The following is a 15,147-nucleotide window of genomic DNA, read 5'->3' as shown; positions in this document are numbered from 1 at the left end:
CATTAATTTACTTCCAGTTCTTATGCAATTCAAGTATTGGTGTTGGCATTTTCTGATCTTAGTCTGATTTGAATATCAAGGTGGATTTTTGTTGTATTTGGAGAAGGTGGAATTAGTGCTAGAATATAACAGGATCTTTTTGCAGCATTTTGATCTCATTTGATTGATTATTGTGCCGCTGCATTTATAAACCTCAATGGCATAACCACATGTTGAATTGTTCTAACATCCTGATGGCACTTCAAGTTTTACCTCATCATTGGGTGAGATCCGGTCCCACATTCAAGTTGTGGATAGATATGGTAGAATCTTATAAGATGTACTGGATTATTGCCCAACTTTAAAGTAATTAGTACTGCAACATATTACCATGTACAAGAACAGCTATTATATCAAGCTCCATTTTCCTGCTATACAAGTTCAGCTTTGCATACATATCCATTGGACTGTACAATAACAACCTACTCCGAGATATGAAATGAAAGATATACATATATTGTGCTAGGCACATCACATGAAATGGACCCTTGGACAAGCATTCAAAATCTGGCCACCTGTTTTGGCTTATCTTCAGTTCAGTGCAGCTCCTGGACTACTTCCTCTCAACTATAAACTGGCAAACAAGCCGAGTTCTGATACTTTCTGCTTCTCACATATTCAACAGCTACAAATTAGGAATAAATTAGTTTTTGTTTTTAAATGTAGCATAAAAAAGGATGGCAAACTCTCTTATAGTTCGTAGAAACTAAATGTGGTAAAAATCACAATTGACTCACAATTGCATTATATTTAGCTTTCAGCCTAGACACAGCAGCCGAACTTCCAAAGGACTCTACAAAATGTGGTGTGGCAGTAGCCTTCAAGATGGCTTCAATAGAAGTTTGCAGACCACGATTTTTATTGTTCCTGAATAAAAAAGGGTACCATGTGTTTTAACATGATAAGAATACTGCTAGAATAATCTTAGAAAGCCAAATATTAGAACATAAATATTTTGAAAGCCATGAAATAATAAGGACCCATCAAGGTTCCTTGGTTGCAAACATATTATACGATCTTGAAACTTGGTTCATAAACCTCAAAATCTCAGCAATCATCTTGTCAGCCAAATATTCCAACCTAATGGCTACACAAATTGCCATTAAAGCAGCATCAATAAAGACAGCAGGTCAAGCCATGAAACTAACATCAATTAATAAGGCTCTTTCATATATGTCAGCAGAATCAAACCTCAAAATTGTGGTGGTTATGCAGATATGTCAAATTGCATATCTGGATGGACCCAAGTATTTCACACCCAATTATTTAAAGTCAGCAGGTCAAGCCATGAAATGTTAAAATGCATTTAGCTTAGATACTTTCTCCATCTAAGCTTCTCCCATTCGAACACATATCTCAAAATTCCATAGAAAACAACTCTAACATTGCTAACAATAAGGGATAATGCCATTAGACCTAAAAATTTGTGTTCATGACACGAACTACTTGGGGGTACAAAATTGGATGAGAGAGCAATCTGCATGGCAGTATTCTGCTTGTCACCAGTTAACATCCAAAAGTTTATTCCTTCTTTCCAAAGGGTACCAGCTATTGTTTCCCCAACACCATCCTGAATTAGTAAATAAACCTCATCAGTGTTATTTAAATAAGAAATTCATAAAATTTTGATCTACCCATGTTCTACCCTTTGGCATACCTCAGCTTTTCTAATTTTCACATATCAAGTGCCATATGTACCAGATTATTGGACTAAGTCAGGGCAAAGTAACTCCCAGCAACATCAAAAAACCAACTTCTGATCTTTCAATAGTTCCTAAAAACCAAAGGTAGAATTTATCAAGGTTTTCCCACATGCAAATATCTTCAATAGAAAAACAAACTCTACAGAAACCTTGTGCAGATACTAAAACACATTGTTGGAGCTTAATGGCATATCCACTTGTCCATAGGGCAATCAACTTTAAAACTCCAAGCTTATCTACACCAACACCCATTTCACAAAAAGAGGAGACTCTCAAGTAGCCATAAGGAACAACCTGGAGGAGATTGATCTACCCATCAATTATTATATAAAATTTGTTAATCTATAATAAAGATATAGATGAAGAAAATAATATTAGAGAGTCGTTACTACCACTCAGGTCAATAAATGAACTTGGTTAAGGTTGATAGCCCGGGCTCTCACCCAATTCACTTTCATCTATTTGGAGTTTCCTGCAAGTCTAAGTTACATGGGAAAATTTCATATATTAGCATTAGAACTACTAAATATCAAGTAGCCAAGGTGTTTCGACAAGTATTACCTGTTTTTTTCTCTTTGTTGCCATCTTCTCTACGGGTGGAACCTTCCTCTTATTTGGAGGTCTCCCTTTCCCTCGAATAACGTTCGGGCTTAAAATCTTTTTACCCTTATCCAACACCACCGTTGGGTTGGTCTGAGTTGATTGGAATGCCAACTCACACGTTGAATCTTCACATGTTTTATCAAACTTGTCAACATAGTGTAGAAATGCATGGACTTTGTCATTGTTTGAGGATATTTTTGCAGCTAATTTCGAACATCTTTGGATCATAAGCTCATAATTACGCGTGTCTGATCTACCCCGGAGGTCATCATAACTACTTCTGATTAATGTGTAATGCCTCTTTAGGTCCTTTCTCCATCGATCTAGGAAATATACATCTGGCAGGACATTAATATTTTTCAACTGACAAACTCTAAGTGCATGCCTACATATAATCCCCCTCATCTCAAACAATCCACAAGTGCATTTCACCTCACACTCATCCTCGTTATAGTAAACTGAGTAATGAACTCTTTTGGTTTGCTCATCAAACGATATTTCATCCAACACATCAAATGTTAAAATGCACCCTTGTGTGCTTACCAACCAACAATTACAACACATTAGTCCCATCAACTCTCTTTGGACCTCCTTAAACTTTGCATTTGTGTAGACTTTTTGAAACTGCTTCTCAATGTTGAAAGGGGAGACGCAGGGGATAGTTTGATTGCTAGAATTGAAATCAGTCGTTGTCTCGACCTCCACTTTCTTTCTAAGAGCATTATCGAATTGGTCGACAAATTCCTTCAATGTCGTCCCTGCATGGACATACCCGTCAAAAAATGCATTCATACTTTCGGACCTCTGCGTTGTGCTCATACCAGCCCAAAATACATTCTTCAGGAAAACTGGAACCCAAAAGGACCTTTCCTCATATAAAGACTGAAGCCAATGGTTGCCAAGCAGATCATATTTTGCAAGTAGTTGACCTTAGCTCTCCTCAAATTCAATGGTGGTCTGTGAATCATATAATGAAGACTGAATGTCAGTCTTCAACGCATAGTTGAATTTGGCGTGCGATCCTAACTTCTCTGGCAGTTTGCGCATTATATGCCATAAACAATATCTATGGCGAGTTTCAGGAAATACAATAGCAATCGCATTCTTCATCGCTCGATCTTGGTCGGTTATGATAGCTTTCGGCGCCCTACCCTTCATGCAATCCAACCACATTCGGAATAACCAAACAAAACTATGAGTGTCCTCGCTTGATAGCAATCCCGCCCCGAATAGTATGGACTGGCCATGATGGTTAACACCAACGAATGGAGCAAACGGCATACCGTACCTGTTTGTTAGGTACGTTGTATCGAAGGATACAACGTCTCCAAAATACTCATAGGCGGCTCGACTCCGTGCATCAGCCCAAAACACATTCCGTAGCCTTCCATCATCATCCACGTCCATGTAGGAAACAAAACTATCATTCTTATCTCTCATTCTTTTGAAATACTCATTAAGTGCATCGCTACCTCCTTTACCCAACCTTAAATATCTAGCTTTGTCAATGAAATTCCTACAATCTTTCTCTTGAAAAGCCAAATTATCATAAACCCCCGTGTCAACAACAAGAGAATAAAAATTCTTATTCATTCGTATACCGGCTCTATCATTCAGCTCGAGGATTCTTTGACTGTATTCATCTAGATGCTTGTGCGATCGCAATAGTCTACTTTTCTTGGGGCTCACAGTAATATGGTTGTGGGAATTTTCAACAGTGGTGAAAACCCATTTCTCATTATTGTTCAACGTTGCATTTACCTTCGCTTTACAACCCGTTTTAGTTGTTGCCCGTGGCTTTGACATATTAGTGTTTGGCTTAGGATAGTACTTTCCGCCATGGGCACAACAAATGGTCACATACACAGGCCTCCCCTCATCATCTCTTTTAGTCCTCTGTGTCCTTACACAAAAACCCTCTTGCTTGGCATACTGCTTATAGTAGGCAATAAGCTCTTTCTCACTGTCAAACTCCATACTGGATCTTGGTGGTTCAACTTGTACCTCATCATCCGGGATAACAGTGGTACCCTCTAAATCTTCATTTATGTCGAAGAACATTTCTATGAATGGAAACATAATGATGAATTAGCATCAATGAAATACTAAGAGAAATAAATACATAGCATCGAATAGTGTAATACCATCATCATCATGACAAAATCCTGGATTTGCTTCATTTTCAGATTCTACACTATTTGGTGTCATCGATGCGGGAGGCGTTTCTTGCCTCAACTCTTCCGGATTACTCGACGATTGGTATTGAGTATAAGGTGGCATCTGCAATTCAATAGCAGCACGACGTCAGAAAAATTTATATTACTTTAAATTAACATGAAAATTTTTGAATTTTGGGTAACAAACTCAAATATACCCCGAATGAATCTTCAACTCTAATGAAATCCTCCAAACTACTCGGCGGAGGGTAGGGCATATCGTGAGGATGCTGCCAATTATGCAATTACTTAGATGAATGAGCACGTCAAACACACTTTAATAGAAAATAAAAGTTCAACCTGCCTACTCACATGGTCGACATTTGGATTTCCAAATACATTCTAATGCGTGTAAAAGGGTTGTGAAGTCGACGTCGAAGGTTTGCGTGTCATTCTATCTTCATCTTCCCCCATCACACTAAATTTAAGTCAGTCTTCCGAGGTATTAAAGGCGAAGCAGAAAAGAATAAAAATTCCCATTAAAGTCTGACAGTTAATATAATCTCACACTTAATAAACATTTTCTAAGTTTATCTCTTTGAGCTATCAAAAAGAAAGAAATAATTTCACAATTTCTAAATCTAGTTATACACTCAAAGAAGAAATCCAAGATGAAGCGCGTGCCTCACAACATGCACACAGGAAGGGCAAGTTAAAGAGGATAAAGCCCTTTCAGTGGACTTGAAGACAACAAGAAAAAGAGCAACTGGCTGATGTTAAAAATTCTGAAAGCCGATTTCAAATAGCAAGTGGCCTGGAATTTCCATGTTACTCACCCAATAAACCAAAAATTGAAAGCACATATATTCCATTCTTCTTCCAAAGAAAATCAGGAAATAAGGCTCTTTCAAGTAGTGTAGACAATGGCTTCATCACCTTATATATTAAGTAATTGGAAGTATTTAGGGAACGATTTCACTTTGCATCAGAATGTCCAGATATCAAGATCTGGATTTAATATCAACGTAATGCTTTCCAACGGTTTCCTTCACATGCATATAGGTGTTGCCTACAAAGAATTTATCTTCATATAATTACAAACAATTTTTTGTATTGGTAAACAAAATTTATATAGATCTCTAGCTAGCTTGTATTATTTCTTCTACCTAGCTATCATTAATTTGCTTTGGATTATAACTCTTTTGTTCTGGATCTACACATTCAAATATTGTTACATTTTGCTCAGATCTAATCCATGTGGCTCAATTAATATTTAAAAAAAAAATATATCCATTTCGCCACCAAAAAGGACCATGTAACCATCTCAATTGATCTGCATCCTGATCATTGAGATCATCATCATGAAATTGGTTCCCAAAACTGTTGAAGAAATACAATCAGTAAAAGCTAGGTTTAATTTTAGACCTTAATTCTTGGTTGATACCTAGTGATCAACGCTGATCCCTACCATACAACATTTAGACTTTTTCCAGGCACAACAATTTTTTTTTTTTTTTTAAGTTTCAAACATAGGATAATCAATTCCACAAATATGCCACGTTCATCTAGTCCATCAAAATGGTCATATTTAGTGTCCATTCTTTTTGGCATTTACATGCTCTGTAAGTAGAGCACACTGAACATCATGCAGCATGAATATGAAAATAAAGGCTATAACTATTACTTATGCCCATCATGGCTAAGGTTCAAGCTTAGCCCACCACTTCAGAAAAACTCCAATAAAATCTTTGAAGATAACGTAAGAACAGCTTACCCATTATTTTAACGAGTGATGCATGCATTTCCCTTACAATGCAAAAACTCTGCACTATAAGAAGACCCAGCTAGCAGTACTAACCTTGTAAAAGGCACAACGAACGATTAAGAATATGTTAAAATCTCAGCAAAAAAATTGATTCGAAATACAGATAATCATCTTCAATCAAACAATGTATGAATGAGATGCTTGAAAATAGAGGTTGAAACCAGAGGTCAAAAACCATGCAAAAACAGTTTTTTTTTTTTTTTTTTCCATGCCCTAATCTGAAATATCCATCTCTCAAAACATATAAAACTTACCTCTCCTAGTACACAAAATGAACGTAACCATATGGAAGTTCATTCAACTGAAAATGTTTTACCTCCGTATGATCAACAACGCCGGTGAGGGACGGGGGTCTTCGCACTCCAAGTGTTTGCTCCGTTCAATGATTTCCAGGCAGTGGCGGCTCTGTGCGGATGAAGTAGCCTCGCTCGGTGTAGCTGGGCAGAGCGACGGCGTCGCCGGTGGCGCCTAGTGGAGGAAGGTGATGCGGGGGCGAGGGAGGAGGGGTTTCGCGGGAGGAATTTGAAATTTCCTGTTTCGTTTCAACCAACCAAAATATGTGCTTTTTACATTTCTAAAACGCACGTTTGGAATTATTAAAAAAAAAACAATATAATTGCCGCCACATATGGTGTGCAGAGTGTGCAGCTGTACAGTGGCGGACGCGTAGTCTTACTCTTATTTTCAAGACTTCAATCTACGTACGGTCTGGATAGGAAAAACTGACCGAACCGATTGATTTGGTCTGGTCCAGACCGGATCGAAAAATATAAGGTTAAGATTTGGTCCATGATTCCTTAAACCGAACTAGTTCGGTTCGGTTCACGGTCCATGATTCCACGGATCGAAGTGGACCGGACCGATCGAATTAAAAATATATATTTTTATTTTATATATATATATTATTTTATATAATTAATTATGTAATTTTCATCTAACCTATTCCCATTTATAATATAAAATTTTAAATATGTAATTACAAAATAATATTCTATTAATTAAGTAGTGTATATTATCAATTAATTATAACCAATTCACCATTAACTAATTACTAACATCTACATTTATATCTAATTAAAGTTATTAGATAAATGTTTTGTAAAATACCTAAATTGTAAGTAAATATAAAATAATTGGTAAATTATAAATTAACTAACCTAATACGAATTCCCCGTTATGTATATATGTATATAGTATATATATTATGATTTATATATAAATATAATTTAAAATTTAAAATATGTATTATGTATGTATATATAATTTATAATATGTATCATTGACCATATAAAATTTCTTTTTAATGAGTTAGTTGCATAATCTACATTAATAATTTACTTAACTTTAATTTAGTAATTTAAATAAAATGTTTCATTGATTTATTTAGAAAAAAAAAGAATAAAAAAGAATAATTGAATTGGACCGAATGGACCGACCGAATAGGACTGGACCGAACGAACCAACTAGATGTTTGGTCCGGTCCGGTCCGAAAAAATGATAGATCGAAAAAATGATGGACCGAATCGGACCAGACCGAACCCGACCGGACCGAACCGTTTTCACCCCTAATTCTAATAGCAAATTCTTCTTACATCCTTATGCTTCATATATTATATTTTTTTTATAATAAATATATAATGTGTAAATAATAAATTAAATAATTTAATTAATTTAATAAAAATAAAATAATATAAAAAATAAAAAAATAAAAAATAATATTTTAATATATAAAATATGTAGTGTAAAATGATGTATAGCATTCCTCATTCTTAATAATATTTCTTTTACTTTTATAAAATAACTTTATCTTAGTTTATTTTATTTAACTATTATAATTTTTTAAAATTTTTATATAAAATAAAATAAATAATTTAACGTTTTTAAAAATTTATATAAAAATAATATTAAAATAATATATTTTATTCAACTTTTAACTTTAATTTTAACTTATTTCATCTCATTTCTAAAAATAAACAAAGCTATTATTTGCTATTTATTTGAATTACAGCTTGTTCCTGATTCGATCTGAAATTCAATCCATCTAGTTCGAGAATCTCTCTCGAAATCAGATTTTCTCTCTTTTATATAATCTATTTTACTTCCTTAAAAGAAAAGGCTGTAGAGCGATCCCACTGATAAACCCATAAAAGTAGCCCTCCATTTACAATATAACACGTAGCCAAAAGCACTCTAAAGTAATTAGATCTTATCACACACAATCAATCTCATTTTCTCCATTACAAAATCGTGTTTTCAGAAGAGAGAATTTTGGATTTTATTCTCCACCTTCAAACGCCGAGATTCCAACTTAATTTTCCAGCGCCACCAAAACTGCCAAGACAAAGCGACGCTCAGTTCCACTGCCACCACCAAGACTTCCACCGAAGACAAAGCTTGGTATAGACAATCCAACCCTTATTAGAATGGCAAATTTTTCACCTGAACAATCCTAAGTACGACCATGGACCTTATTGGCCCATGACGAGAACACAATTTCTTGGGTGGGCTTCAATGATTGAGATGGGCATCATGGGCATTAGGGACATCTATAAAGATCAGTAATTTAGTTGGATATATTATCATCTATTGGCTTGTTGCTTGATCTTCTTCTCCTTTCTGGTTTAAATATATATACAGTTGAAAGAGTTAAGACCTGGTTCCAAGCAGATCAAATCATGTAGATATATTTCTTTCACTGCTTGTGATGAACTATGATTAGTTTGGTATGTTTATCTGTTGGGAGTTAAACTTTATACCTTTCTCTGAGAGTGTAGCCCAAACTGATACATAGAGATGGTACTTTCTGACTTTCGGGTGGACCAGTGTGACAATGCAAATCTCATTGTGATGGTAGTTTTGGATGTAGTTGATAGCCAAAACAGCTTTGCTGAAGCAAGTACCCAATTTGTATTTCAAGCATATGACTTGCTTCACTCTGATTGTTGGTAAGGGAGACAAGAAATGGGAAAAGTATTGTTCTAAACTTGCTTATCTTGAGATCTAAATAGCAGACAATTCCTCTTGAAGAGTATGTTCTAAACTGCTAGAAAATTTGAAAATTTTTAAAGCCATTGTGACATAGATAGCCATTCAAAACATATAGGGTCCACCAAAAACCCCCCACATCGGCTTCCCATCACTCTGAGCTAGCCATTCAAAACATTCACAAAAAACCCCTTATGCCACAGACCTTATTTTGAAGAAACCCCTAATCGTCATGCTAATTAGGGCTTCATGCTAATCGGAGAGAGAAATTACTGAGAGAGAAAGATGAGAATATTTCATCTAGGTTGAGCGCCGTCACCGACTGGGTCTCCGTCACTGTCTGGGTTGAGCACCACCACAGTTTGGGTTGAGATCTCCCACCGTTTGGGTTGAGATCTTCCTTCGTTGAGGATGGAGTGCAATAAGTGAGGGAGGAACAACATATCGAAAGAGTGAGGGCTACTATTATGATCCGGTGGGAGCAGATGTACATTAAACTCATTAAATGGACTACGTGTCGCCTTGTGAATGGTGGGTTGCTATTATGGGTTTATCAGCCGAACCGATTCTCTTTCGGCAAACAGTTTGTACTTGACTCTTTTTTGCGTGTTCTTTATAAAATTGATGATTTGGTTTTTGGAAATTAAATATATGTTTTCTATCCTTTAACAACTGTGCATGTCGTTGTGCTGATTGTGGTAGCTTCTCCAAATGGTACAATGTCTCCCAATGGGTAAAATGATACTATTATTTATGGGTCTTGGTTTTGTCATTAAATCCAAAAGGTTTGGGCTTGAAATCACAAGGGATGTTGCGGTTGCAAACATGACATACTATTTTTAGCAGAAAACCAGGAGAGAGGGATACAACTAATAAAATGGAACTCATTCTTAAATCATGCATATTGGTTATAGATGCAAGATGAAACCCCCCGATCCTTCATGAAAATTAGAAACAAATGTCTTTTTATTTTATTTGTTGAGGGAGAAAGGTAAAGCCAGAACAAGCCAAGCACAAACATACCTCAATTATGAGAATGTAAGCATAAGCCTTTGTTATGATTCAACCTTTGTAAGCATTATAAATATTTGTAAGGATGAGGACGGGACTCATGATGATGGGGATGATTCATGAAGGTAAGGGCATAAGAAATAAGAAGGATGTGTTTTGATTTTTTCTTCTCATCTCCGATTTCCATCCTCAAGACATTCAAATGATGGGTCCACTTTAAATGAAATGATGCGTTTAATAATAGCCGTTCATGGGGAGTCCCCATTCAGAGACTGCAATAAGAATTTTTCTATTTTCAATACAATTCCGCTACAGGTAGGAAAGTTGGCGCAATGATTGCGCACACTTGCCACGTCAATTGTAATTAAAAAAGAAAAAGAAAATGGAAGATGAAAGACAACAGACTCAACACAAACGAAAGGCTAGTTGTTCAAAACATAACCAAAGGAGTTGGCTGTTCCATTCGTTGTTCCTCTGCAACCCAATTTCGCAACCTAGTTCCGACCCCATTCACTTTTTTCATTCCTTCATCTCCAAAACACTGATTTTTGCAACCCTTTCGACCCTAATCACCACCTACTATTAAGAAACAAAATGCACCATTAACAAAGGCTTACACCTTCGAGCCATGATTCACCATCAATAGAGGATCTGAAGTGCAGCCACTTGGGTTATAATAGAGACCCAAGAATAGGTGCTACATTATGCAACAAGCACCTAACTGCTTAAGTCATGCCCTAGCTACCAAAAAGGCACTTATGTAACAATAAATTGAATTCTTTCATTATAAATTGTACGTATTCAAGCTGACCATCTAAGTCTTCAACAAGTTTCATACAACAAAATGAAATCAAAACTAGAGAGAGAGAGTGCCTTGGCAGGATCGATGAAAAGTGAAGTTTGTAACTGTCGAATGCTTCTAGTAATGTTCAAAAACCCATCTTGGGTCATGGAGGAGGGAGAGAGATGGAGGAAGAGGTTAGGGTTCAGAAACCCATCTTGGGTTCAGCTTTAGAGATAGAGGGAGGGAGATGAAACAGACCGCATCATTTTCCATGTGGATCCTTTTGTGCGCAATCACTTTGCCAACAGGTGGTATGGAGGTTTGATTCCTTTTGATGGATTGTTTGGATGATAAGATGATTTTAAATAAAAAAATAAAATAAAATATTGTTAAAATATTATTTTTAATATTATAATTTTAAGATTTGAAAAAGTTAAATTGTTTATTATATTTTATATATAAATTTAGGAAAGTTGTAATGATGAGATGAGATGAGATAGTTTTTCAATCCAAACGGCCCCTGAATCTTCAAGACACAATCCAACAAGGCAAACATCATCCATCACTAGATTTTTATAACCTAACTCAGACTATAAACAAGTTGAATTTAAACAAATAGGAGATAGTTAAGCTACGGTTTGAATAGTGAAATGAGATGAGATGAGATAGTTTTAGATAAAAGTTGAAAGTTAAATAAAATGTTGTTAGAATATTATTTTTTAATATTATTATTGTTTTGAGATTTGGGAAAACTGAATTGTTTATTATATTTTGTGTGAGAATTTAAGAAAATTATAATAATGAGATGAGATGAAACATTTTTACTATCCAAATGGAACAGTTGAGCTCGTACTTAATATTGAGTTATATTTTATATTTGCAAACAACTTATTTATTATCGGAAAGAACTTCAGTTTATTCACGAGTTCTTTCATCTTGATAAAATAAAATATCTTATAATTTTATTTTTAAATTTTTTATAATCTTGGTTAATGTTTTTATATAGTTTAAATATAGATTTATAAATGCTAAGAGCTTGATAACCTAATGGCATATGACCCAGTTTTTCAAATGAAAAATCTGGGTTATAAACTCCCCACCCCCTATTAAAAAAAAAAAAAAAAAAAAACCTAGATCTATAACTATATTTATATAAGGTATATTACTAAGAATATAATTTCCTTCTATCTCTTTTCTTTTTTTCTTTTTCTTTTCTTTTTCTTTTTTTTTTTCTTTTCTTTTTTCTTTTTTTAATAAAGGGAGTGAGGTTTTTGAATCCAGATTTTCCATTTAGAGAACCGAATCATATGCCATTTGGCCATTAGGCTTTTGACAATTTCCTTCTATCTCTTTAAATACTTGAGATATTCTTATTATGTACATAAGGACATTAATACAAAAATTAATAAATACAAAGCTATACTAGCTCATTTAATAAACAAATTGAACCGAACTAAGATTTTAATCAAACTGATTTCAAACAACTCATCAAGTAATTTTGTTTATTTACAAACCAAACAATGAAAGTCACATTTCTATTTAAAAAAGAAAATACTTTAAACACAAAAGAATTATACAAAAATAAATTCATAAACTGACGTAATTTGATATGATATATTAGATTGTAAATTTGATTTTATTATAAAGTAGATCTAATAAACTCTATAAAACCACATCAGTTTGTAAATTTGTTTTTATATTATTGTTTTGAATCTATAGCAGTTCTATTTAAAAAAAAAAATACTTTAGACACAAAAGAATTATACAAAAATAAACTTATAAATTAATGTGATTTAATATGGTACATCAAATTGTATAATTAATTTTATTATAAAGTAAATTTAATAAATCTTATAAAATCACGTTAATTTATAGATTTATTTATATATATATTTTTTGAATGTGTAGCAGTTCTATCTATTAAAAAAGTGGTAGGGGACACGTACAACCCCGTTACATGCAATCCCTTATACAACTGATTCGATTGGGCAACAATCCGTATCAACCCCATTCAAGATAATCTGTCTTTAGTTGAAGAAGTAGTAGTACTGTTGTTTGAATCAATTGGCTTTCTTTTTCTTTACCATTACGCGAGTGTTGCAGCTATATAGAAATGAAAATTTTACAAGAAAAGAGATCAGGTAGACTTGTTTCGTCTATGTCAGTGACAGTTCTACGGTAATTTTACAGTCCAGTGTTGATTATTGAAAAGTAATCGCTCTTTGGTTTTTTATTTTGGAGTAAGTTTTAGACCAAAGATCCTCTAAAAACGAAATGCTCATGACCAAAAGTTAGAAAAAATTTGCAACTCCTTCTCGACGTTTTGTTATTGACTACATGATCACTTTGTTTTCATTTTGAATTTATTTTAGGAAGTTGTGAATATTTTTCATAAAAATATATTCCTTATGTTAAATAACTAACCTTTATTTGGGCTCCTAAAAATTGAAACATATCAGTTTCATATTTTTAATATATTCTTAAATTCTGTTTGGATGTTAAGAATATTTCAGATCATTTATAAATAGTAAGAAAATAGTTTACGAATAGTACTAAAATAATAATGAATAGTATTGAAATGTTTGTAAATAGTAGTGAAATAATTTGAGAACAATATATGTTCCCAAACATAATCTTAATGTTATAGATGTTGTCAATGCATTGATATCACGTGCATACAAGTGATCAAGCAAATGAAGAAATATTCTTCGAAAAAATAAATAGAAATGATGTAATTAAAGTAGATTGATGAGAAAATGTGTTCACAATTTTGGGGAGTGATAAAAGGGAAATTATGTTGTTTTAAGTACTCTTACTATAATTGATTAAGTAAGTTTTATTTGCAAAAAAAGAGTATTTAATAAACAATGCATAACAGTGGGCTATTGACATGAGTAAAGATTAATCACATAGCAAAAATGGAATTGAGCTTAGTCTTATTTATGTTAGACTTAAATAGGCTTAAACTCTTATGTGTGTATTGAAGGTTGAGGCCCACGTCTGCCAGCTTAAGAAAAGCCATATCACTCCAGCCCATGCCCATAGGAAAGCCCATGTGGAGAAGAGACCTGAGGCTGTCACGTGAAGGACTCAGCAGCACCAAACCTGATAGCTTTGGGGGAATCTCGGGGACCACAAGGAGCAAAGGAAGGAGGCAGTCTTGTGCGATGGAGGGGATGCAATCCGTGGCAAGGAGAGAGGCTGGTGAGCATAAAAGGAGGGGAAATCTGCTGGTGAAAGGGAGATTCAGATTTTCAGTTTTTATTCTTCATTTTCTGCTATTTTGGTTCAGACCGAATTTCTGGGTTTTCTTCTTAGGGTTTTGTTTTCATTTTAGTGCTTTTCTAGTTTTGAATGAAGATGTTTAGCTAACTTTCGCAGCTTGGGTTGCGGTAAAATCTTTTATTGATTTCCAGCATTTGATGGATTTTCTGTGCTCTTAATTTTCACTCCTTGCTCTGTCTGAAACCGAGTTCATAAAAGGGAAAGTTGAAGGAATCTCTTGCATTTTTTTCTTGTTTTGTTGTTGACACAAGGCACAACAGAACCTTGAATTTAATCAAGGATTCTTCTCAGCCGAGTGTCATATAAATCTTGGTTGATGTTTAGAGAGGGTCTCTTGTTTTACGCATTGGCATGTTGCTTGAAATCAAATGCATACATTCTGTTTTATTAACTCCTTGATTGGGTTGGTAAAAGAACGGTAATGCCCAGAAGTCTTTTGAGTTGTGGAATCAAAGAAAGTTCTAAACCGCAGCCCAAGTGTTTGTTAAATTTATTCTGTGAATTTTGTTAAACTTCAGCTACTGAGTTGCATTTCTGTTTGAGCTTTGTTAAAACCAAAAATTACATTTCAGAAGTTTTTTTCTGCATCCTTCAATCCTTAGCAAGTAAATAACTCATGATTTAGTTCATCTCTCAAAACATAAGTTACATATATAAGACCCTCAAAAGCTCAACCATACATTTCAATTTTCATATTCCTTCTACTGTGAATATACCACTCCTCCTTCGTGTTTGCTGTTTTCATAATCATAAAAA

At 34.3% G+C, this 15,147-nt stretch overlaps 2 protein-coding genes across 2 annotated transcripts in view; both read right to left on the bottom strand.

Annotated features, from left to right (window-relative positions):
* Nucleotides 1-761: 761 nt before the first annotated feature.
* Nucleotides 762-3,137, bottom strand: LOC122306341 (protein FAR-RED ELONGATED HYPOCOTYL 3-like). The gene is made up of 4 exons (XM_043118770.1): nucleotides 2,304-3,137; nucleotides 1,486-1,609; nucleotides 1,054-1,126; nucleotides 762-906 (listed from the first exon to the last, which is right to left on the bottom strand). The coding sequence occupies exons 1-4, from the start codon at nucleotides 3,135-3,137 to the stop codon at nucleotides 762-764; spliced, it is 1,176 nt and encodes a 391-aa protein (XP_042974704.1).
* Nucleotides 3,138-3,275: 138 nt separating this feature from the next.
* LOC122306339 (protein FAR1-RELATED SEQUENCE 5-like) overlaps nucleotides 3,276-15,147 on the bottom strand; it is a 28,309-nt gene continuing 16,437 nt past the window's right edge. The window contains exons 3-5 of the mRNA XM_043118769.1: nucleotides 4,720-4,791; nucleotides 4,490-4,625; nucleotides 3,276-4,408 (exon numbers count right to left, since the gene is read on the bottom strand). Of these exons, the coding sequence (XP_042974703.1) occupies nucleotides 3,276-4,408; nucleotides 4,490-4,625; nucleotides 4,720-4,791 (1,341 nt within the window). The remainder of the gene's footprint in view (nucleotides 4,409-4,489; nucleotides 4,626-4,719; nucleotides 4,792-15,147) is intronic.

Source organism: Carya illinoinensis, chromosome 4 (assembly GCF_018687715.1).
Source record: "Carya illinoinensis cultivar Pawnee chromosome 4, C.illinoinensisPawnee_v1, whole genome shotgun sequence".
Lineage (NCBI taxonomy): Eukaryota > Viridiplantae > Streptophyta > Magnoliopsida > Fagales > Juglandaceae > Carya > Carya illinoinensis.
The sequence above is the reverse complement of the archived record's forward strand: the minus strand, read 5'-3'. Positions and strand labels throughout refer to the sequence as shown.